Source organism: Pyrus communis, chromosome 7 (genome assembly GCF_041283825.1).
Source record: "Pyrus communis isolate YQ-2024b chromosome 7, ASM4128382v1, whole genome shotgun sequence".
Taxonomy (NCBI): domain Eukaryota; kingdom Viridiplantae; phylum Streptophyta; class Magnoliopsida; order Rosales; family Rosaceae; genus Pyrus; species Pyrus communis.
In genome coordinates this window covers 23897261-23923267 of record NC_142571.1, presented here as the reverse complement: position 1 = coordinate 23923267, position 26007 = coordinate 23897261, and the positions used below count along the sequence as shown (strand labels likewise).

The 26007-nt window shown below is 40.8% G+C and overlaps 4 protein-coding genes across 4 annotated transcripts; 2 read left to right on the top strand and 2 right to left on the bottom strand.

Moving 5' to 3' along the window:
* Positions 1–1891: 1891 nt before the first annotated feature.
* LOC148695924 (uncharacterized) lies at positions 1892–9451 on the bottom strand. Its single transcript, XM_088696621.1, has one exon. The coding sequence runs from the start codon at positions 9449–9451 to the stop codon at positions 7304–7306; it is 2148 nt and encodes a 715-aa protein (XP_088552747.1). The 3' UTR covers positions 1892–7303.
* Positions 6443–7285, bottom strand: LOC148695925 (uncharacterized; the record flags this gene model as incomplete). Its single annotated transcript, XM_088697433.1, has 1 exon — positions 6443–7285. A coding segment is annotated over one exon (843 nt), but the record flags the coding sequence as incomplete, so codon positions are not given.
* A 10766-nt stretch (positions 9452–20217) lies between the features above and the next one.
* LOC137735268 (uncharacterized) lies at positions 20218–24036 on the top strand. Its single transcript, XM_068474682.2, has 4 exons — positions 20218–20706; positions 21376–22776; positions 22949–23135; positions 23258–24036. Exons 2-4 carry the CDS (start codon positions 21451–21453, stop codon positions 23869–23871), a joined length of 2127 nt encoding a protein of 708 aa, XP_068330783.1. The 5' UTR covers positions 20218–20706; positions 21376–21450; the 3' UTR covers positions 23872–24036.
* A 260-nt stretch (positions 24037–24296) lies between these two features.
* On the top strand, positions 24297–25603 carry LOC137733425 (dirigent protein 10-like). The gene has a single exon (XM_088697794.1). The coding sequence runs from the start codon at positions 24706–24708 to the stop codon at positions 25477–25479; it is 774 nt and encodes a 257-aa protein (XP_088553920.1). The 5' UTR covers positions 24297–24705; the 3' UTR covers positions 25480–25603.
* Positions 25604–26007: the final 404 nt, after the last annotated feature.

Sequence of the window (26007 nt, the reverse complement as noted above, 5' to 3'; positions counted from 1 at the left end):
ATGGATATTGGTAACCTACAAAAAGACAAGGAAACCAAGACCACAAGTCATACAGCCAAAGGTGGAACAAAGAAGAAATCACCACGGCCGCAACAATGCGAAGCCTAAAAGAAACATAAAGCATAATAAAACAACATATGCTAGGGAACCTATGGAGCAGGAGCCACGCATTCCCGTTTCCTTGCGTGAGTACTTCCCGAATGACTTTTTCCAACAGTGCACTACCGTGGCCTGTCACATGGTTGAAGTAGAAATAGAAGAGCCCTCAAAAGGCAAAGCTATTGCCACTGAGGTAGAAAAGACCCTTACACCTGGAGAAGGTCTGCCAACACACTTTAGCATCGAGGAAGCGCTACCATTGCCAAAAAAGATGCGAAGAGCACTAGCAGCAGTCTTGGCAGGTCCCGACGACCACGAAGTGCAAGAAAGTAACGACGAAGGCTCGAAGCTTCAGCCACATGAATGTGCCACATGTTGTGCCACCCATGACGTAATTAACTTCACTGACGAAGACCTACTGTTGGGATCAAAGCCTCACAACCGTCCTCTCTTCGTCTCCGGGTACATAAAGGAATACAAAGTCAACCGCATGCTTGTGGATGGTGGGTCAGCCATAAACATCATGCCAAAATCAACAATGACCATAATCGGCATCAAGGTGAATGAACTATCCCTGAGCCGTCTGCTGATCCAGGGTTTTAACCAAGGAGGACAAAGGGCGATAGGTATGATCCGAGTAGAGATGACCATGGGAGAGCTCAAATCAAGCACGATATTCCACGTGATTGATGCAAGAACTTCCTATAGCTTGCTCTTAGGAAGACCTTGGATCCACGCAAATGGGGTAGTGCCGTCCACCCTTCACCAATGCCTAAAATTTTACCGAGAAGGAGTGAAGGTGATCCAAGGTGATACCAAGCCATTCACCGAAGCCGAATCACACTTTGCAGATGCCAAGTTCTACATGGATGAAGAGACGGTACCCGAAGCCCTTCCGGAAGAGATCAAATCCACGGGCAGAGCAGCACCTAAAAAGCAGGAGTGGCAAGCCATGCCTAAAAAACAAAAAGAGCAGGCCGGGCCATCTTCAAGCAAAGATGATGACGAGTTTGCTAAACCTGCAACAACCAAAGGGAGTAGGATGCCGTCAGAAGGACCGAACGCACCCATATTCCGGTATATCCCAATGTCAAGAAGAAAGAATGGTCAATCTCCATTCGAAACTAGAAAAGCCGATACACAGTGGCACACGGATAATGTGAACTTGCTCAAGACAAATGCAGTTTTGCCTTTGACACAGCTCAGGGGTGCTAAGGTCGCAAGACTACCACAAGGCTTCATAAAAGCTCTACCAAAGAAGGTGGAATCAAGCTTTCTTCCAACCAAGAGGACCGAGGAAGGTTTCGACCCTAACGCCTACAAACTCATGTCAAAGGCCGGGTACGACTTCGCTTCTTCTGCGGTGGCTGGAAAGAAGGTTTCAAACACTGTCAATGACGAAGAACGTAACCTCACCAAAACTCAAAAGAAGTTGAAGGAGCATGGTTACGGAGTTGACAACAACAAAGCCGGACTTGGTTTCACACCAAATGCACCTGTGATGATTTCAAGCCAAGCGAAAAACACTAGCACTCAATATGTCAGCATGAGCATTGAACAAGACCAAGAAGAGCCTAAACCCTCCCATCGGACGTCGGTCTTCGATAGGATGAGCCAGTCAAGCTCCAGAACTTCAGTGTTTAATCGCATTGGTGGTCAAGACCGAACCTCTGTCTTCAAGAGGCTTAAAGCGCCGACATCCCAAAGCTCTGTTTTTGAAAGGTTGTTAAAGCTTAAGAAACAAAGCAACACAGTTATCTCTCCTCTGCAACGATCAGCTTCAGAAAGATTTGAAGATAATGAGAAGCCTTTTGGAAAGAGGAAGACAACACCAAAGGGAGAAAAGCTCGATGGGTTAGGAGGAAAAGACGACGTTCGAAGCTTGATTCCTTCAAGGATGAAGCGCCAAGCAATCCTAGAGGTTGACACAAAAGGACCATTGAAGGTAAGGAGGCGCATCATCGTCCACACTGGCAAATCTTCATGCCAACAAACCCAAGAGAACGGCACTGAAGATGAAATCCCTAAGAAAGATGTCACTTCTGGCTCTTTCGACTCAAAGTCTTCACCTCAACCGCTGGGGGCATGCTCCAAAACCATGTCAGTCAAGTCAAGCGAAGATGAAGGATGGATTCATGTCACTCCGAAGAAGCTGCACGAGAAACATATGTCTTGTCCACAAGTTCACCAATCGGAAAGGGGGCAAAGCAGCTACCGTCAACCTTCAAAGCTACATGAAAATGTTGAGGATGATGAAATTACAACACAAAGATCGTTCATGCGGGATCTTTTCTTCCTCGAAGACGTCTTCAATTTCTCGATCAAGGCTCCTTGTTATGAAGATTGTGAGGAATGCATTTCGAAGATCGCTTCGAAGAAATTGGACAAGCAGCAACCATCTTGTCCACAAGTTTATCAGTCGAAAAGGGGGCAAAACAGCTCCTGTCAACCTCCAGAACAATGTGAAAGTGTTGGAGATAATGAAATTTCGACACAAAGATCGTCCATCCCCATCACAATGTGCGACCTCTTCCCAGAAGACTTCTTCAATTACCCGGTCAAGGCTCCTTCCTATGAAGATTGCGAGGAACGCCTCTCCCAGAACACCAGACAATCCTTATGCCGACAAGCTCGAGAAGGCAGCACCGAAGAGGAGATCCAAGATGTTTTCCACGTCACGGTTCAAGAAGGTAAAGAAGACCAAATCCCCGAGGAAGATGTCACTGCTGCACCACCACAGCTCGAAGATGGGGGGCAAGCCACAATCGATGATCTCAAGGAACTCAACTTAGGTACAAGCAAGGAACCAAAACCTATCTTCGTAAGTGCATTATTAAGTACATATGAGATAGAGGAGTATTATCAGTTGTTGTTAGAGTACAAAGACGTCTTTGCCTGGACCTACAAAGAAATGCCCGGCCTGGACCCTATCATCGCTGTTCATCATCTTGCGGTCAGGCCTGGAACACGGCCGATAAAGCAAACTCAAAGACGCTATCGATCTGAGCTTATCCCACAAATCGAGGTCGAGATCGACAAGCTAATCGAAGCAGGCTTTATTCGAGAAGTGCAATACCCCAAGTGGATCTCCAACATCGTCATTGTCCTTAAAAAATCAGGACAAATACGTGTTTGCGTAGACTTCCGGGACCTCAACGATGCTTGCCCAAAGGATGACTTCCCCTTGCCAATTATTGAAATCATGGTGGATGCAACCACTGGACATGAGGCATTATCATTCATGGATGGCTCTTCTGGGTACAATCAAATTCGCATGGCCCTCGAAGACGAGGAACTAACAGCCTTTCGTACTCCAAAAGGTATCTACTGCTACAAGGTAATGCCCTTTGGTCTAAAGAACGCTGGAGCTACGTATCAACGCGCAATGCAGAAAATCTTCAATGACATGCTACACAAAAATGTAGAATGTTACGTAGATGATGTGGTGGTTAAGACGAAGAAAAGATCAGAACACTTGAAGGATCTGCGAATAGTGTTCGAAAGGCTGCGAAAATACAACCTCAAGATGAACCCGTTAAAGTGTGCGTTTGGCGTCACCTCTGGAAAATTCCTCGGCTTCATCGTCAAGCACCGTGGTATTGAAGTAGACCAATCAAAGATCAAGGCCATTCAAAGCATGCCCGAGCCAAGAAACCTGCACGAGCTGAAAAGTCTACAAGGACGGCTAGCCTTCATCAGACGCTTCATCTCTAACCTCGCAGGGCGTTGTCAACCGTTTAGTCGCCTTATGAAGAAAGATGTTCCATTCGTATGGGACAAAGCATGCCATAATGCTTTTGAAAGCATAAAGAAATATTTGTCAAGTCCACCTGTCCTGAGGGCACCTGTGCCCGGGAAACCACTCATATTGTATATTGCTGCTCAGGAAAGTTCAATCGGAGCACTCTTGGCGCAAGAGAATGAATCCCAAAGAGAAGGAGCACTATACTACCTCAGTCGAACTCTCACCGGCGCTGAGTTGAACTATTCCCCAATAGAAAAGATGTGCCTCGCTTTGGTGTTTGCCATTCAGAAACTCAGACATTACATGCATGCTTACACCATCCACTTGGTTGCTAAAGCCGACCCTGTCAAATACGTTATGACTAAGCCAGTCTTGACAGGGCGACTCGCTAAATGGGCTTTGCTTCTTAATCAATATGAGATCATCTACGTCCCAGCTAAAGCCGTCAAGGGACAAGCGCTAGCAGACTTCCTTGCCGATCATCCAATCCCGGCTGATTGGAAAATCTCAGATGACTTGCCTGACGAGGAGGTGTTCTACATCGACATCTTCCCGACATGGACGATGTTCTTCGACGGATCCGCACGAGCAGACGGAGCAGGGGCAGGAGTAGTATTCATGTCACCACAAAGGCACATACTACCTTACTCCTTCCAATTGAATGAGCTATGCTCCAACAATGTTGCTGAGTACCAAGCATTGATCATCGGGCTCCAAATGGCGATCAACATGGAAATCACAGCTCTTGAGGTATATGGCGATTCCAAGCTCATAATCAATCAACTCTTAACTGAATATGAGGTGAGGAAAGATGATCTCGTCCCATACTTCCGGTTAGCGACCCAACTGCTACAAAGGTTCGAAGCTGTGACACTAGAACATGTGCCAAGAAAGGAAAATCAAATGGCAGACGCTCTCGCCAATCTAGCCTCAAGTATGACACTAGGAAAAGATGAAGTTGCAGACGTGCCAGTTTGCCAAAGATGGGTGATTCCTCTCGTTAATGAAATGTTACTAGATGATACAAATGTCATCTCAGTACTTCCAGTCGATGCTGAAGAGTGGAGACAGCCGCTGATCGACTACTTAGAGCACGGAAAGCTTCCAGATGATCTTAGACACCGTTCCGAAATACGTCGACGAGCACCTCGCTTCCTTTACTACAAAGGAACACTTTACCGACGCTCTTTTGAAGGACTGCTCCTGAGATGCCTAGGTGAGGAAGAAGTTAATCAAGCCATGGAAGAAGCACATTCAGGTATGTGTGGGGCACATCAATCTGGACCAAAGCTACATTTCCAGCTTAAAAGAATGGGTTACTACTGGCCGAGCATGGTGAAGGACTGCCTGGAACACGCCAAAAGGTGCCAAGCCTGCCAATTCCACGCCAACTTCATACATCAACCGCCTGAACCATTACACCCTACAGTTGCTTCATGGCCGTTCGACGCATGGGGATTGGACGTTGTGGGACCAATTACGCCAAAGTCATCTGCAGGGGAAGCTTACATCCTAGCTGCAACAGATTACTTCTCCAAGTGGGCTGAAGCCATACCTTTAAGGGAAGTAAAAAAGGAAACTGTTGTTCGTTTCATCAAGGAGCATATCATCCACCGATATGGGGTGCCTCGCTACATTATCACGGACAATGGAAAGCAGTTTTCCAACCGACTCGTGGACGAGCTTTGCGACAAATACAAGTTCAAGCAGCACAAGTCTTCCATGTATCATGCTCCGGCCAACGGCCTCGCAGAAGCATTCAACAAGACGCTGTGCAACCTCCTGAAAAAGGTAATCGGCCGAACAAAGAGAGACTGGCATGAAAGAATAAGTGAAGCACTTTGGGCATATAGGACTACACATAGGACTCCTACCCAAGCTACACCTTATTCTCTCGTATATGGCGTAGAAGCTGTTCTACCGCTTGAAAGTCAAATCCCCTCACTAAGGATGGCTATACAAGAAGGCTTGACTGATGAAGAAAATGCAAAGTTGCGCCTTCAGGAGTTGGAAGCGCTGGATGAGAGAAGGCTCGAAGCTCAACAACACTTGGAATGCTACCAAGCACGGTTAGCCAAGGCATTCAACAAGAAAGTCCGCCCAAGGTCTTTCCAAGCCGGAGATCTCGTGCTGGCATTGCGTAGGCCTATCATTACAACCCATAAGACAAAAAGCAAGTTCACATCAAAATGGGATGGACCCTACGTAATACAAGAGATTTACACCAATGGCGCCTACTTAATCACGGCAGAAGACGGGTTGAATATCGGCCCCATCAACGGCAGATTTTTGAAGCGCTACTACCCCTAAAGCAAACGCGCCACGCTCCTGGCCCGCAAGAGCATAAACTGTGTACGGCAAAATCATCATAAAAAACCATCACTCATTTGAACTACGTCATGACTTGATCCCTCCTCAACCAAGGGTACGTAGGCAACTTGAAACTTCAAAACTTCAAGTACAGTCACATCTCAAAAAAAAAAAAAAAAAAAAAAAAAAAAAAAACGCTTTGAAGAATAAAGAGCAAATTCAAGAATGCAAACATTTTATTTCTTTGAAGGAAAAAGTCTGATTACAAAAGAAAAAGGGCGGAAGACACTACTTGAAAACTATGTCCCTAAAACTAAGGAGGCGGTCTTCAAGCAAGCCTTCCAAAGCCTTCAAAGTCTCTACCTCAGTGAGAGACAGGATGGGCAACTCCATAGCCATGTCTTTCTCTTGTTCTAGGCGTGAAATCTCCTCTTGGCATTGAGAAAGTGTAGCTCCCTGCTCCCCGAGAACACTTTCAAGTTTTGATGCCTCGATGCCAAGCTGTTCTTGTTCTTGCATCAACGTATCTAGATGTACCCGGACAGAAGCTAAAGAAGTCTCTGTAGATTGATAATCTCCCGAAGCAGCTTGCTGAGAAGACCGGGCTTGGGTTAGTGACAAGTCTATTGCAGCAAGTTGGTGAGCTCTAACATCTGGACTCAACTTCTTCGAGGAAATAACACGCAAGGAAGAATACTCAGTTGAGGCGGCCATAATTTCGGCGATCTTGATCTTCAAGGATGAAGAATCAATGTTAAGATTGTCAATTGCAGAAATAAGTTTCGACAAGTCCTCTTTAAGCAACGCAAGGTCCTCCGACGGGCATTTCAAAATCCTCCCCTCAATATGGCTCTTGATATCCATTGCCGCACGAAGATTGATGCGATGAATAAGCTGCTCAGTACCACTAAGGTTTGGCCCTCTCAGAGAGATCTCAGAGCTAGCTGGCAAAGGTGTAGAATGCATGACGGGATCTTGCATGCCTCCACCTACACACGGCAAACTTGGGAAACTTGACGAACTTGGGATAAGCTCTGTACCAGGTGGATCCCCAATCTCTTCGCCTGTGGGTAGGTCGCCTCCAAATAGCATCTCCGTATAAGAATAAATACCTGTGGTCGCCAAGTCAAAAGAACAAGAAGGCCCAACCTAAAGAAAACAAAGAAAGCTGTTAGAAACAAAAGCTAGAACAATGAAAGCAGAAGAAGTCATAAGAGAGAAGAAGATGCATACGTCTTTCTCAAACGACACACTACCATCGAGTTGAGGGAGCCTAAACACTTCTTTCTTCTTATGACGAAAATTGACATCGCTATCAGCCTGAGCGCCTTCAAGACGTCGCTTGTTTAAAACTTGTTGACCCTGCCGCAAAACAAGTCCATCTTCGTGCGAATCAACTTCATCACCGGCCTCTTCAGATACATCCAGATGTTGAGAAGACAAGCGTGGGCATTGAGGGACTAAAACCACTGGTCTATCTTGCAAAGTAGCAGCACTCGCGCAATCAAAAGATATCAGTTGTGTAGGAACCACAGAACACCCCTCCTTCAATACATTGAGGTGTGAATGAGAAGAATTGGTACCACTTGCCATCCCCGAATTCTCATAATATACCTTTGACCACCAACTTATGTAAGCACGGGTTACTGGACTACTCTTGAACTCGTCTTTTGCCGGCAGGGTGATAGAAGCATTTGTACATGCACGGGTACAAGACTCCCAATGCATATACACGGCTTGCAAGGAGTCTAATTGGTTTTTTTCCTTCAGCTTGCCTGGCACATGTTGGACAAAACCAAATTGCCTGCTGAAACGGTGGGGACTATACGGCTGAACAATGCATCGATCTTCTTGCCGCAAAGAAACATACCCTGAGCGAAGACTTACAAGGTAAGATAAGTCTGAGAAGCGAAGATGCGAATCGTCCATGATGCCTCGCCGCACCGAGCCAACTCTCGCCAGATAGTCCATCTTCAAGCCTTCGCAGCTTCTAAACAGTGCTTGCGCCTGGGAATCATCGAGGCTCTTCGAAGAAAGCACGCCAGAATGCTTCGTCATCAAAGGCCCTGACTTGTTTAGAGTTGAAGAAAAAAAATGAGTACCGAAGTACTCACCCAACCAACCATACACATAATGGTAGGGAAGAACCGCGGCACGATCTTCAGTGTTTGCTGAGTTCGAAACAACACTCAAGCCATTATAAATATTGGCCAAAACCGGGATAGCAAGACTGAAAGATTCACCTGCAGCCATCTTGCTAGCAACTTTGAAAACCCCAGGACGAACAAAGTTGACGTCGCCGATTGGAAAAACAAACTTACAAAGCCAACAAGCTAAGAAAGCAGCTAGGTAAGATTCTTCCACATGCTCTGATGCTATGCCAAGGTCCTCAAACGCTCTCAACTCGGCAGGGGAACGGCGCCTAGCTGAACCAATGGCACCAGATGGATATGAGTCTCCCTTTGGCTTAGTGGTTTTGTTGCAACTTCTTCTCTTCGAGGACTTCTTGTACCTTGTGTCCTCCCAATACCAGAAGCGGATCCATGAAGAAATCTTCACGCCTGATTTACTTCGAGCATCTTGGAAAAGCTTGTGATATGCCCAAAATAAACAGCGACAACTCGCAGGCAATCCTCGGTTATTGCAGAGAGAAAGTTCCTCCGCACTAGGAACGACCTCGTCATAAAACTTACCTTGGATTGGCAATCCCCCTATCTTGTGGAGATCCCAAAGTGAAATTGACATCTCTCCTTGAGCTGTATGAAGCGTGTTAGTCGCTGAACACCAATGCTCGAAGAACGCATGAAGGACAGAATGATGGAGATCATAACTAAACAAAGATGCGTACACGGCATGGTAAAGGCCCATGCTAGTAAGCACATGTTTAGATCGGCCCAAGACATCTTCAAGCCACTCCCAATAAGACTCATCAAAAACAGCTTCTCCGGTAGTCGACAAGGCATCATTCCAAGCCATAGCTCCGCTGCGGATGTGATCTCCGAGAAGCTTAAACGAAGCCGGATGACTGTCATGAGCATGGTGTGAAGGGTTCAAGATAAGAATCCCCGGTGAGCACGCCTCCCTCTTCGTATTTGATCGAACAAAGTTTGCCACCTTCCAAGATACTTCAGAAGACCACGACTTAATATGCATGGAGTTGTCTTTTGTAGGAAGAGCAAGCGCCTTAAGGCCAGTCAGTGGGGCGTAAATCTTCAGAGTTGTTCCCCTATCTTGCGAATCATTTTCCTTCGCAAGAATGGTAATGGTGTTGCTCTTAAAACATTTGAAAAATACCATGACCGCAAAAAAAAAAAAAAAAAAAAAAAAAAAAAAAAAAAAAACAGCCACAAAACTTGAACAGCAGGACAACAGACAGTGCAATGGTGTGCAGCGATGACGGTGCAGCAAGCAGCAACAAGAGGCACAACAACGTCACCACCGAGGAAAATTATGATCAAAAGGCACTACACAGCATAAACTCGCTGCAGTCTTTTGCATAACCCCACACGGTAAAAGTGACACACTGCAACAAGCTCCAAGCAGCAGCAAGAGGCACGGCAACGTCACTACCAAGGGAAGACTGTGACCAAAAGGCATTACACAGCAAAAATCCCTTTGCAATCTTTGCACAACACCACTCTTTCTACACCACCAATTTACGCGTTCCTGGGTTCTTCGTCGATTTGGCAGCCTCAGCCTTGCAGATCACCATATAAAAAAATTAATAAAAAAAAAAAATATATATATATATATATAATAAAAAAACAAAAAAAAAAAAAACACAAAAAAAAAAAAAAAAAAAAAAAAAATGCAAGAACAAAATATAAAAGACAAAAAAAATTTTAACGAGGTTCCTCCACAGTCAGTGTAACTGGAGTACGTCCTTGGAGCAGTAGGAGCTCACCCAATAATCCACTATCAACCAAATGGGAGTTTACAAAGTGTTGGTAATCTCACAGCCCAAATAACCCAATACACCCAAAAGCTCTCACACACCAAAGAAACAAATAGAGGAAGAAATATAATGAATAATTTCTTCTCTATACATATAGCTCAAAGCTATTACAAACAACAACTACTTTGGTAGATGATTACTAACCAAATGAAGCAGCAGCTTCTCTTCTCTATTTGCAGTTTTTTTTTTTTTCTCAGCAGAGTATTGAGCTCTCTCTTCTTCTCTATTTTCTCCAAAACCGAAATGAGCTATCTTCACTTTTTTTTCCTTTGCTTCAAAGGCTATTTAAACCAACGGATGTGGAAGAAAAAAACAAAAACACTTTCCTGTTTTTCCTCCCTAAAACAAGGAAAATGTTTCTCCTTTTCTTCCTTTATAATTTTTTTATAGCCAAAAGCATTTGCAATTGTTGTCTAGCTGAAAGCATAGCCAAGTTGGCCACTTTCCAACATAAAAAAAAAAAAAAAAAAAAAAAAAAAAAAAAAAAAAAACATTGGTGGATCAGCACCACCGAAGAAAAAAAAAAAAAAAAAAAAACTTTGGTGGATCAGCACCACCGAAGAAAAAAAAAAAAAAAAAAAAAAAAAAAAAAAAAAAACTTTGGTGGATCAGCACCACCGAAGGAGAAAAAAAAAAAAAAAAAAAAAAAAAAAAAACTTTGGTGGATCAGCACCACCGAAGGAGGAAAAAAAAAAAACTTAGTGATGTATATGTTTTATTTGTATTTAGCACAATACACTGAATAAAATAAAACATGTCCATTAATCTTCAAGAAATTACAAGCATGAAAAAAAAAAAAAAAAAAAAAAATACAAGATTGGAGCTTTCACAAAGGATGTTCACGTGAAGCCCCATTATTTGGCAAAACTCTCGGAGCGGAAGGCATCGGAGCGGGAGGCATCGAAGATAGAGCATTCGAGGCCTCAATACTTGGCCAAACACTGGAAGACCCAGGAAAAATGTGCCTCTGGAGGAAAGACGAAAACCTTTGACGGTCACTTTGAATCTGACCTTCAGACTCTTGTAGCTCATCAAGCTTCCTCTTCATGCCCGTCGAATAGTTGTTTGCAAGCACGTGCAAACTTCTATTCTCATACTTCAGCTGCTTGATCTCTTGCTTGAGACTTTCCACCTCTGCCATCAACGATTCAACCTGACGGGAGCGAGCAAGTAGGCGTTGGCCCATGTTGGACACAGAGCCTGCACACTGAACGCTGAGAGCGAGGGACTCTTGAACGGCCAACTCATCGGACCGTCCTGACAGCAGCCTACTATCTTTTGGAGTGAGGAGGTTCCTAGCTACTATTGTAGCTGTTGTGGTGTCCTGCATCACGGAGTCTTCACCTGTAAGAGGACCGTTAGAAGATAAAAAAGAAGGGCGCCATACATTACCTTGACCGGGTGCAACCGGATCGCTGCTGAGACTCAAATCTAAGCAAAGGTTCGATGAGTTAGTCATTTTTTTCAAAGGTGTTCAGAGAGAATGGGTGGATGAAGATAATTCTCAAAAGGCCGGAGACGATTTTCAAGAATGGGCAATTTTCAGAGTGTGTATGTTGGAGTGATCGATACCTCTGTAAAAAGCCAAGCGACACGACCACCGATTCAAAAATCCGGATTTTCCTGCGTGAAGTTCGGCAACGCGTTCGTGGCTTTTCAGAAAATGCGTTCAACTTTGTCAAAAGATATCTGACAAAGTCGAGAACACGTGGAGGCCATCATCGCAACTACACGTCTTTAGCCGACAAGCGCAAAGTTCGGCGACGCTTTCTCTGCTTTTCAGAAAACGCGTGCAACTTTGTCAAAAGTGGCGCTCGTTCAGAAATCGAAGAGGCGTCGTTCAGAAATCGAAGAGGCGTCGTTCAGATATCGAAGAGACGTTTGTCGACAAGGGTAAAAGAACGGTACCACCACTTGCTATTAAGAAATCCCTATATGTGTCGACCTTCGTCTTTTATGGCAAGGCAGACCTGAAGAAAATGCCCAACTCTTCCTCACCTCTGAGGGCGCACTCCCAGCAAAGCCTCTCGAAATACACAATTCTTCTTCTTCCTTTGAGAAAACCTATTCAACCTTTGAAGATACCAGATGCCTGGAGTACAGATGACCCAGGAGGAAACGATAGATTGAAGCATGTGCTGATTCATTCACCGCTTCTTCAAAAGCAAAGGTATCTCATATCATCAAGGGCGAAAGCAAAGGTATCTCATATCATGCTTTTTCCCTATCTTTTCCTTTGCCCTTGTTCTCACCTGCCAAGACAAGGACAGAGAAAGCAATATGTCGGAACCTCCACTCAAACCAGTTGCCACCAAGAAGTGAAGCACCATTTAAATGCAAAGGTTGCATTCAACTCCTGCATCGAAGGACAAATACTACAAGAGAAGATGCTAAACCTGCATAAGGAAATACCACTTCTGCAAAGGGGAGCAAGTAAGGCAAGTGAAAATGATACATCGAAGCATGTGGAGACAAGCACAACAAATATATGTGTTGATTCATTCGCTGCTTCTTCGAAAGCAAAGGTATCTCATATCATGCTTTTTCCCTGTCTTTTCCTTTGTCCTTGTTCTTACTCGCATGGCAAAGTGAAAGAAGCAATCAGCCGGCACTTGGAGTCAGTCTTCCGATCTGGAACCGACTACCTGGAATCTATTCCTGATTGCTTACCTAGTATTGCTCTCGAGTAGTCATCTTCAACGGTTGATACACTGCCAGAGAAGGGACAAGGAAACTTCAATCTTTCCGATTCGTATTCAATACGAATTGGAAAGATTGAACAAAGAAACAGGTCAGCACCTCCACTTCGTACTTGCCTGCCATATCCTGAAACCGCTCGTAGACCTTCGGGGGGAGACCAAAAGAATCCTGCTGCCCAGTTCAAGAGTAGCACAAAGGAAAATCAACGAGCGGAGGAGACCAGAAGAATCCTCCAGCCCAGTTCAAGATCAAGCCTCAATGGCCCTTGAAGAAATCACAAGTCCGATTCAAAATCAAGTGTTCACCACCCTTGAATCAAATTCAACTCCAGATAAAAGGAGTAAGTTCAGACCTTCGGAGGAGACCAAAAGAATCTTCCAGCCCAGTTCAAGATTAAGCTTGTGGAAAATCAACGATTGGAGGAAACCAGAAAATCTTCCAGTCGAACTCAAGATCAAGCCTCGATGGCCCTTGAAGAAATTTCCAGCTCAATTCAAGATCAAGCCTCGACGGCCCTTGGGTTGACATCTACATTAAGGGACTTCAAAACGCATCTTCTACACGTGACAAGCACATGTCTACGACGCGCCTTGAAGTGGGGGCATTTGTGGACATCGAAATTTCGGTGAAATGAATGTTGACCAATAATTAAAATTTCAACACTCACGTGTCACATAAATTTTACATGTAGCGTGTGACTCAATGAAAAATCGAAATAAATTGGAAAAGTCATCAAATAGGACACGTGTCATTACTTGGCAGAAATGATTTATTTCATCTGATTATTTAAATCCAAAAATCAAGTTTTGAAATTCTATAAATAGGAAGCCAAGGCATTCATTTAGAGGGGAGAAAGAAAGGAAGAAAGAGAGAAAGAAAGGAAGAAAGAAAGAAAGAAAGGAAGAAAGAAAGAAAGAAGGGAATTTACATCACACCAAAACCTTGAAGCCTTGAAACTCTAAAGCTCTCAAGCAAATCCCGAAGGATCAAGAAAACACTTTTCGTTCTTCGTCAAACCCTCCTTCAAGGTCAAGCCCCAACGGCCCTTGAAGAACTTCCGCCGACTCAAGATCAAGCCCCGATGGCCCCTTGAAGAAAGTGTTCATCATCCGTTCGTCCTAAGATCAAGCCCCAACGGCCCTTTGGATCAACAACCTCAACAAATCCACACATCCAATCAGTCTTCAAGATTAGGCCCAAAAGCCCTTGAAGATCCGCTCATCCATCAACCCTCAAGATCAAGCCCCGACGGCCTCTTGAAGAAATCCATACACTCAATCTTCAAGATTAGGCCCAAAAGCCCTTGAAGATCCGCTCATCCATCAACCCTCAAGATCAAGCTCCGACGGCCCCCTTGAAGAAATCCATACACCCAGTATTCAAGATCAAGCTCAAAAGCCCTCGAAGATCCGTTCATCAACTGTTCATCCCTAGATCAAGCCCCGACGGCCCTTTGGATCAACAACTCATCCACAAACCTACACCCTACGAAGATAGAATCAGAGGATCAAATTACAAAGAGATTGTAACCCCAAAATCATTAAACACAAAAAGATATTTTGTACACGGTATTCTTGTTTCTTGTTTCAGGAACTTTTCGTGTTTACAGGTCTTAAATCATTGATTACAAATTTTTAAAAATGAATTATAATATATTTTGCACAAAAAAAATATATTTTGAAAAACACGAATATGATATTTTGTTGTTATGGTAAGAGAAATAAAAGAAACATTAACAAAATAAAATAAAATAAAAAATTGAAAAGTGGGGGATCGGTATGAGAATAGCGACTCTTTTCTATTTCAGTCGCTATATTTTTAGCGATTATCCTTGAGTAGAATAGTTATCGAAGTACCGATCGTATCATTTTCTTTTTTTTTCTTTTTCAATTTAGGTCTTATATCATTGATTACAAATTTGTAAAAATGAATTATAATATATTTTGCACAAAAAAAAATATATTTTGAAAAACACGAATATGATAGTTTGTTGTTATGGTAAGAGAAATAAAAGAAACATTAACAAAATAAAATATAAAAAAAATTGAAACGGGAGGGATCAGTATGAAGATAGCGACTTTTTGCGAAATCAATCGCTATATTTTTAGCGATTATCCTTAAATAGAATAGTTATCAAAGTACCGATCGATTCACCTGTTCAATTCTTTACATTCTATTCACATTTGTGCATACCGGAATTCGAAATTAATATTTATTTATCTATATATAAAGCCAATAGAAAAGGTAAATAGTGATTTTGATGTCACCAAGCTTCAACAAAAATATTTGGACAAAAATATCCCCAATACAAAAAACTTCAAAAGCATCCCAAAATAATGCATCAAACTATCAAACATAAAGCCAATGGAAAAGGTGAATAGTGATTTTGGTGTCACCAAGCTTGAACAAAAATAATTGGACAAAAATGTCCCCAAGACAAAAAACTTCAAGGGCATTCCAAAATAATACATCAAATAAGACAGGGGCATTTTCATCATTTTAACAATATTTTTGTAATAATTAATTTTTTGTGGTTTTTTTTAATTAGTACCTCATAGTAGACTAACAATAATGTGATTCAACTCTATTTTTAAACACGTTCAAAACATCTTAAGAGGCGTATAATGCCGGTTATAAAAAAAAAGTCATTTACACGTGGATAATAATGTAATTAAATTAGTTGTCAAATGATTTTTTTTTTTTAACAAACGATATTATCTACACTAAGGGAGAGAGGGTGGGCTTAGTAATAATGTGATTCAAACAGTTTTTTTTATTAAATATTATTTTCTCTATTTTTAAACACGTTCAAAACATCTTAAGAGGCGTGTAATGCCGGTTATAAAAAAGGTCATTCGCATGCCGATAATAATGTGATTAAATTAGTTGTCAAATGATTGTTTTTTTTTTAACAAACAATATTATCTACACTAAGGGGAAGGGGCTGAGTTTAGCCTCACAGTGAGTTAGTAATAATGTGATTCAATCAACTATTTATTAAATATTATTTTCTCTATTTTTAATTTAAATTTTATAGAGACCGATTTTATTATGTGAATTCAACTACTTGAATTGGTTTATGAGGAGTTTCTTCTAGCATGATTTAAGATTATTCATTTACTTCAAATATTTGACTTTCCTTTTGTCAATTTATGCATATAAATACATTTAAAACGTGTAAGTCGCCCGTAACATGCCTTGATTCAAAAAATATCTTCTGCATGCACGTGAGCGTGTGCATGAAGGCTAGTAATATAGAAAATGATTACTCTTTTTCGACATTACAAATCACTATGAACATGGTATGAATGTTGGCTATATACATATTACAACCAACGTGACCCTCATTTCAACTGCCGTTTATATGGTTACCACCAGATAATCGGCGGTTGGGTGCAACCGCGTATCTGACGGCGGCCGACTTCATTGTATTTTGGCCAATGTTGTTAATGCATCTTACTTGCATGACCAACAAAGATCAATTAAGTAAATACAAATACACAGCATGTGTAGCATGATTGCATTTGGAATTAAGGCAAATGGTACAAAGATTTTGCGGTATACTTGCCACAATGTAACTTATAATTCGAGTATCACGAACGGCCACTTTTAGAAGTTCAAATGTTTTTAAAATCTCAAAATTTTATTAAATAATATGATAAGATGATTCGAACACAATCTAAAAATTGTTTAAATAGTCTCAATAACTGCCAAAGAAAAATAAAGCGAAAAATTACCAAATTCCCAAGAAAAACCCTTTAAAACTCAAAATCAATCTTTAACCTACTAAATGATAATAAAATGGCAAAAATAATCTTTATTGTCAAAAGCTGCAACTTGGAATCGCTTCATCGTTTTATTTCCTTCGCACAGCTATTTTCGGCCTAAATTTAATACTGAAAATTCAAATACCATTATTCATGTCGGAATTTAGTTTGTTGGTCTGTTTCTCCAATCTCATGTCAATATTTCGAAGATTCTAACACTAATCAAGTAAAAAAATTATTTCGCACAAGCAAATAGTTAGACAAACAAATTTTCCCCACACAAATCATAGTCTCTTAAAACCCTTGGACCTAGGGCTGGGCATGGGCCGGACCTAATTTTGAAGAAACCGGACCGGACCGGAGTTTAAAAGAAACAGGCTGGGTACATCATATTTCATTACAGGAATCAGACTGAATCCGACCCGTTACAAACGGGCCGATCCGGGCTGCGTCCACGAGTCCTTGGGTGATAGGTTATCATTCAATCTCGGCCGTTCATTATAATTAGAAACGGGTCGGTCTGGGTACCCGTTTTTCAAAGTATTTGGACTCGGCCCGCCCCGTTTGTTCTCTAAAATATTAGGAACCGGCCTGTACCCGCCCCGAACCGTGATTACCTGCCTCGACCCGCGGTTCCTATACTCGTTTGCCCATCCCTACTTGGACCAACTCGTAAGTGGCTATCTACCACATTGATGAAAATGAGTGTTACCCTTGCACCATGACATGAGTTCTGTCAGCTCCCTAACCTAACATCTAATCTAACAAATCTATCATTTGACAAAAAAAAAAAAAAAAAAAAAAAACCCTTGGACCAACTCCAATGGTTGGGTTAAAACTCAAAAGTTAAGTTTTAAACTCACCTAAAACTTATTTGGCTAAAAAAAAGGGTTTTTGGTTAAAACTTAATTTTGGCTAAATTTAGCCCAAAAAATGAGCCAAAGTTAGTTGTGGGACTACGTTGCTGACGTTGTCAGTCACTTGCGGAAAGATCAACGATTATTTTGTTTTAATCGGATGTTCACGTGGTTGGACGGTTGATATGATTCTCCAATCTTACGTCAACATTTTGAAGTATTCTACACACTAATCATAGTAAAAATGTTATTTCACACAATCACATAGTTAAACAAACAAATTTGCTCTACACAAATCACATGGTATCTTAAAACCCTTAGAATAGTTTCTTCAACGAGAAAGAAATTTAAGATGTAAACATAAAATAGCAAAAGAAAAAAGTTGAAATAAGGATGGATCTGACATGCACACATTGAAGCATGTTGTCCTAATCTTAAGCCTCTTAAGTATTTGCTTTATGTGAGAATATATATCAAAAGAAAAGCAAAAGCACAACAAATATTGTTGAGAGCAAAAGCCATTGGAGTCACTTAGTTGTCAATAGTTTCAAAGGAAAACTAATGAAAATGATTTGAAAACTTTGAGTTTTAATGATAAGGACAAAATAAAGAATAAAGTGAATAGTACTACGATTAACTTTTTAGTGTAAAAATATGATTTTTTTGTTAAAATAAATAGTACCGTGAATTTTTTGTTAAAACTCTCTATTTTCAATAGGACATATTCCTTTGCATTTCCAAACAAGATCAAGGGGCAGGCATATCATCATGGAAATGGAAAACGTGACTTGGTTTTTGTGGTGTTCTCTACTTTTGATAAAGAAACCAACTTTTTTCCATGAGAGGTGATGGTTATCAATGATATGGCCGTCCACTATCTCTCACATTTTGCCCTTTTTTTATTTTTTTATGAAAAAAAAGTGTTTGGGCTCACCACTCACCTGACAACTAAGTTAGTGCAAATGATACAATTGAATTGTTGAGAATTACTACAGGGTTGTTTAGTGGTTGATATAAATTTTATGTTCGTGTTCTTCACGGCTCATCTTGAATTCGATTTTTAATGCTGTTGAACCACATGATGTTTTCTAAGAAATGCCAAAATATCTATATGAGTCTTTCCGATTTTCGAAAAGATAGATTGTTGTGCTTCATCATTAGCTAGTCCTTTTTTTTTTTTTTTTTAATTTTTTTTTTAAGAAAAAAAGAAAAATTTGTTGAGTGGAGTAAATTTTATATTTCGGTAATATGTGTAGCTTAATTTTGGGTATACTAGGTGTATGTTGTGTTTACTTCTTTATTTTTTATATTGCTCGAGCACACCTATGGATGTTCACTTCATCTCTAATTGATTCAACTTTTGACATCAATAAAGTGAAAACTTGGACATCTATGCCAAAATCATTGATTTAAGATTCTATTTCCACTTCATTTTTCTCTTTCTTTGTATGTGAAATAATTCCAATTTCTTGTTACACATATATGAACAATGTTTCATTCCCTTGAACATAGTCGGGTTTTTAGTTTCGATACTTTATACTTACAACAAGATTTCGACTATTTACAAGATATTTTTAATAGAAAAAAACCCTTGATAATCCGATATGACGATACAACTACCAAGCCGCAATACACCTAAAAGATGGCTCGAGGAAATCAAAATTAGTAGAGATTCAAAACTTGTACGAGACATATCGCAATTTGAAACGTATATCCACCCTTAAATAAACATCTGATTTGATCTAAGCAAAGTTTAACCTCACTTTATCATGAAGTTGACCTAAAATTGTACGTTATGAGGTTATATAATGTAGGTAGCCAATTGTATGAGATGGTGGTCCAATGGTAAATGATCGGATTACGAAGCTTTCTTGAAACTAAAAACTAGAGGTTTCAGGTTCGAAACCTGCTGCTGATGTGGAAGCTAGACTTGGGGCCAGGAGGAGGCTGAAATGCCTCTGTGAGTTTTTCCGGCCCCAGAAAGGGGTGGATAACCGTGATTTGCCACCAGTTGTCCCACTTTAAAAAAAAAAAATTGTACATTTTGAAGTATATATAACGTAGTATGCAACGTTGAAGTACATGCAACGAAGACGTAAAATTAATAATAATCCAAATCAGTCACACCACACGTTGCTATATGAGCAAACTGTAACATATATTGACGTGTGATAGCTTGAAACGCCGTCATTTTTACGTTCCATTTACATGCAAGTCTCTCTTGCCATTTTGGATCAACAGTCGACTTGCAAACAGTCTGATGGGAGCAAAGATTATGTGGACAAAAATCTTGTTCTACAATCCAGCAAGCAGGCCCAAACTATAAACCTCATAAACCCAACCCACTTTTCTCAGGCTCCAAAAACCCAGGAAACATCCAAGACCTAGTAAAAGTCAAAAAGTCAAATCATGATCTCCCAATGCACATTGAATCGGACATTCCAAATGCACACACCCCAACATTCCTCTATTTCCACTCCCAACCGAATCTTTTTCCTGAGGATCTAGAGATCCCGTGATCGTGATCGTTTATCGTATATCGTAAAGTCAGAAATTATTATAAATTTAAAATTTAAAATTATATATAAATAGTACATAATGAAGACTAATTGGACGATATATGATGAATGATCACGATTACAGAATTCTCATGATCCTAGAAAAAGGATTCGGCAAAGTTCATTTTCCACTCCCAAATCCCCTTCCATGCCTGTACTAATCAAAAATCGGAAAGCTCCAATCAAATCCCCCATTAAATAACCATATCTTTCTGGCGGGAGTTACGCAAGCAAAGACAATTAAATAATTCGGGGTATATTTCCAAAAACGACGGAACAAATACAATAAAACGACCCGCACCAAAACGCCAAGCAACGCCACCTTTGTATTGTCTCTCTGTTTTCTTTATTTTTTGCTTCTCACCTTCCCAATCATTTCTTCATTTTTTTCTCATCGGATCCAATTTTTTCTTCAGAACCCAGGAATTAAACCCAAAACCCATTTTTCAGATTTGATTTCTTATCCACTTCAGTGCCCAAATAAGCAAAAACTGTTTTATTTTTCGATTTTTGACTTAAATATATATATTTTGTTGAGATTTGCGGGTATAACTCTTGAGTCATTTTCTTGGGTTGATTTATATAAAAGCCAGTGTGTGATTGATGAGATTGTTAATTTATTAAATTGTAATCTAAAAATGAAGGGAGAGTTGTGTCAAGATTGTTGGTTTTGGTGGAGGAATTAAACTATGGTGGCCTGACCAATATTAGAAAGGTAACCCTTTGACTCTTTGAGCCTTTTATTAATTCACGAATTTTAATTTTCTTTGTTTTCTTTGTTCTTTAGTTCATAGAGCAATTCATAATTCTATTGGCTTTTGATTCTTGCTTGCTTGTGCTTTTGTTAATGATGGGTTTTTTTTTTTTTTTTTTTTTTTTTTTTTTTTTTTTTTTTTCGAGCGATATTTTAATCTAATCTAAATTTGCGGGAGGGAGATTCGAACTGAGTACATAAAGAGGAAGCATATTGCTATAACCAACTTAACTACGACCGGTTTTGCAATGATTTTGTTTCAATGAAGTTGATGTTCTTGGAGTAGTTAGGATGATCATATCATATGATGGCAGTGTGGGTTTTTTGTGGTTTAAAGGTCTGAAATTGTTTTTTTTCCGGTAATATTAATTTGTGTTTAATTTACTTAAATTCTTGTTTCGTTTGTTGTTGTTTCATTGATTGCTTAACAAAAGAAGTTGTGGTAATAACTTGGTTTCTACTTCAAACTTCAGTGTTCTGTATCTACTAGGTTTCTAGGAACAAAAAAAATTTATGATCATTCGGATGCTCATTCGGGTTCACTGAATCCTTATCTGTTTGTTGTTCTTTGGATTTTCGCGTTGTATTCTTTTCGCTTGTTGACGAAGAGCATTCTCCCATTTTCTGCAGGTACATTCCTGCATTTTGTAGAAAGTAAAGTGTACACAGTGCCTGTATAGATTATATCAAGAACACTTTGCAGGAATGGAAGCTACACCTACACCAAGTGTTATAGCAAAACTGATGGGTCTTGATAACTCGCCACCTCAGGTGCCTGTCCAAAAACAAAGAAGAGTGCTGTCTGAGAATTACCTACGCAGAGTTGCTTCCATTGGTGCCAGAGAGTCTCGCCATTCATTCAGGTTGAGAGTACCTGAAGTGACGGATTATGGGGGAAGTTTTTTGATCGGCGAGCATCTGCATAATCCGCAAGTTTCCCCTTCAACATGTACTTCTGGCAGTGGAAATGTTTCCCCTTCAACAAGTTTCCCCTGCAAGCTACAAAATGCCACTTTACTTGAAACAATTGAGAATGGAATTGTCAGAGAATCCCTTGGAGAAGTTGGACTCATAAATTTAGATGATTTTTCAAGATCGCAATTGGGGTCAAACAAAGAAGGATGCATTCCCGGTAGTAGAATTGTTGTTTTGAAACCGAAGCATGGAAAGGACGAGAATTCTGCGAGATGTTTCCCTTCTTTGAGTTCCCTTGATGTTTCTCATTCCAGTGATCGAAAGTGCGCGGGGTTTTCTAGTCATAGTAGCGGGAAAATACATGTTGAAGTAAAAGAAAGAAAGAACTTGGCATTTGACATGGAACCAGTAAGCTTAAGGTCTACAGTTTTGAGGGAAATATTGGGGAAGCTAACTGAAAATACAAGTTGCAACAAAGCCAACATTGATACAAAGGTCTCACAGTTAGGATCCAGAGGTGGCGACTCAGTTGCAATGAAAACTGAATCGATAAGGTTTTCCTTGTCTTATTCAGATGGGTCATATGGATCCCAGGAAGCCAAAAAGCAACTCTCAAAACGACGGAAGATGACTAATAAGCTGGAAGAATCAGGAATGGCTTGTAAAGGCGCTACCCTCGGGAATTCGCTTGCCATGTCTGCCCATGAAACAGGCTCAAGAACATTGGATCACAAGCTTTTTAGGCATCTTCAACCAAAAAGAAAGCTCGTACGGGTTGACCTGAAAGACCTAGACCTCAGTAAGTTTAGAACACAGCAAGATAAATATGCAGCTCTTTGCAATGAATGGAGTTTCAAGCCAAAAGGGTCTATTAATTTGGGGCAGTACAAATCAAGGGAGTACAAATTCAACCAGAATGATGGCTTCGGCCCTGTAAAGTTGAGATCCAACTGTAAGAAACTCCAATCTTATCCTAGCCTAGGATTAAAAGGTGTTCAAACCGTGGGAAAGACTCCCTGGAATTTCAAGAAGCGGCAATCTGGACGCAGAACCTGCATCTTTGTAGACAAAAATGACGATTCTTCCAGTCATGGAACAGATACTTCAGTTCAGCAGGTTTTTTCTTTCTTTAGAAGACAGATAGTCTTTCTGTATATGGTTTGTTTATTTTTATATCAGTTTACTGTGAAAACGCTTATTAATTGTTGTTTGGTTATTCATGTTATTTCAAGATTTACTATTGCAATGTCACCCTGTGACACTTTTCTAAATTGTTGTGGAACTGCAGGAAACATCCACCGAATGCTACAAAGAAAGTCCATTTCTTTTGCACTGCTCCACCACAGAGTCAGACTCCATGACGAGCTTGGAGGACGCTTATCAGCCTAGTCCAGTTTCAGTTCTGGAACCACTATATAGTGGAGAGCGATCGCCTACACCAGAATTCCTGCAAAGTATGAGTGTTGATATCACTGGTGAGTTGACTATAATTTTGAAGATAGTAACCCAATTTTATTTTTTGTTCACGCTTTTGATTATTTCTTTTTCAATTTATTCATGCTAAATTTGTGTATGCAACTTGCATTTTTGAAATCAGACTACTCTGACGCATACTCGGAAGGATATGGAATGATTGTTTCAAGTGATGATGGTTGTGATACTAATGAAGGATCTGCAAGCAGTTGCAGAGAAAATGAAGATTCAATGAGATTGTTAAGAGTTGAAGAAAGCAGAGACTATTCCTACCTTGTTAATGTGTTATCGGAGATAGGTTTTTATGTTAGGAGCTCGGTAATGGACTTAGGTACCTGGTGCCCTCCAGAATGGCCAGTAAGCATTTCTGTATTTGAGACCCTGGAGAAGAAGTTTGGCAATCAGGCTTCATGGAAAAGGTCGGACAGGAGGCTTTTGTTTGACCGTATAAATGCAGGGCTGATGGAGATTTTCGAGCCTTGTCTGGGTGTTCCCATGTGGACAAAGCCCGTGTCTAGAAGGATTAGATCCACGACAAGTGAGGAGATGATAGAGGAAGATCTGTGGATGTTGCTTGTTAGCCAAGAGAAGGAAACAGGAAGGGACTCCACCGAAAAGGTGCTAGGAAGGGAGATTGAGTTAGATTTAGGAGATGATATTGATGGTATTGGTAGAGAAATTGAGAGATTTTTGTTCGATAAGCTCGTAGCAGAGTTTGTTAGCTTGGAGAGTTTGTAAGAAACTAGTGATTGTTGTCTTGGTAGAGTAATTTTGTGAACTGGTTAGACAAAGGTACTTTTATGTAGATGTGGCCACAGTTTTGATCAAGTGATAGGGTTTGCAAATGATATATGTATAGACTCAATTTTTATACATGATAAATGAAATTCAGATGTGTTGGAATTTGATGTTTTCCCTCTAATTACATTTGTTTTTAGAGGGATGGAATCGTGGAATCGTTAAACGAAAACCAGGAAGGAAGCGTAAGGACACAAACAAAATCGTAGTACATTGTGATTTTGTGTGGAAGAATTTGATGATCATACTGATAGCTCTGTATATAATTATAGACGACTTCATGAAAGTCCGAGGAGTACTTGTTCATCCTCCTTTAAGAATCGACATTAGAAGCCGATTTCCTGGAAATATCAAACGATAATCCGAGCCTTGTGAAGGCTAGGATCTTTTGTTAGGTGACCTAAACCTCTGTGGCCTTATCCAAATCCTTCCTCTTTTGGAGTCAAACTTTACTTTAGCAGCCTAACCAAAACACTTATTAGGAAAGATTAGCACTAACTCCATTTGAACAACTCCTTTCAGAAGCTCAATCTATACATATACCACATCCACACAGACACAAACATCCCTTCAATCCTTGAATCGAGACCCGAAAGAAAAACAATTTCGACTCCCATATTTTATTCCCCTCTCAAATAACATGGAAGCTCACAAAATTTTCTCTCTCTCTCTGCCAAGGCCACTGCCGACCTCCTATTTCTTACTCTCACCATTTTCTCTGCTGCTTCAGCGCGAATTCTCGAGGACGAGCCACAAGTTCCGGTAGTTCCCCCAATGGTGTCCGACATGTTTGATACACCTGTCACAAATGCTGCACTAGCTACACCTGCAGCAGCTACTAGTACTGCAACAATTGCAAATGCTGCCGACCACCCTGCCTTGATCTTCTTTGTGCACGACATCCTCGGAGGATCAAACCCCACTGCCCGAGCCATCACAGGGATAGTCAACAACCCTGCAGTCAACGGTCAATTCCCATTTGCCAAGCCCAGCGGGGCAATTCTACCATTCAACAACGGAGTACCCCAGAACAACAACAACGGCGGTCTCATAAACAACAATAACATCCCATTTCTCACAGGGCTTAGTGGAACAACACCAAACGTCGGACAAAACAGCAACAGAAATGGTGGTGGGTTTGGAAACTTTCCGATAAATGGTGGGCAGCTCCTGCCAGGCTCCTCCGCGCTCCAAAATCTCATGTTCGGAACAATGAGTGTATTTGATGACGAGTTGACTGAAGGGCATGAGCTTAGCTCTGGCTTGGTTGGCAAGGCACAAGGTTTTTATGTAGTGAGCTCTGGGGACGGTACTAGTCAGACTATGGCTTTCACTGCTATGTTCCAAAGTGGGAGTTACACTGACACTCTTAGCTTCTTTGGGGTTCACCGTACAGCTGTGTCAGAGTCTCACTTGGCCATTATGGGTGGCACCGGAAAGTATGTCAATGCTAAAGGTTTTGCGTTGGTTAAGACCTTCCCGGCTTCCAATCAGCAAACTCATGGGGCGGAGACGCTGTTGGAGTTCACTGTTTATGTCACTTACTGATTGTACGTGTGATTGAGAGCATTTGTGTTTCAAGTTTGTTTGCAAGGTCTGCAGAAAGAGCGATCAAGTTTGCTGATGCAGGCTTTTTGAAGAAAGATTTGTTTGTATTCTATTGCTCGTTATTTTAGAGAAATGAAATGGTTACAATTTATTTTCAGTAACAGTGCGCAAATTGAAATTTCTGAACCTAACACACGATTGCAAGTTTATATCCTAACTTCTTTTCGAATGGAAAATCAGTTCACGTGGAGTGCAAAATCAGTCCATATGAGCAATACGCGTATACAATCTGAGTAATTGTTCTAGGAGAGTAAAAGCATACAGGGCATCTCCTACAAACGTTACTACAATGGTGCATATTGTTATGAAAACGGAGAACTGATTAGCACGGTCTATAATCTCCAATTATTTGTTATCTTTGTAGGGTTTTTCCTGGCTTGGAGCACCTGATCTGTAATTCATTGCCGATCAATTTCTCCCATCAAACAAGTTATAACTACCATCTAAGAATTGAGAAACAACTCGTCT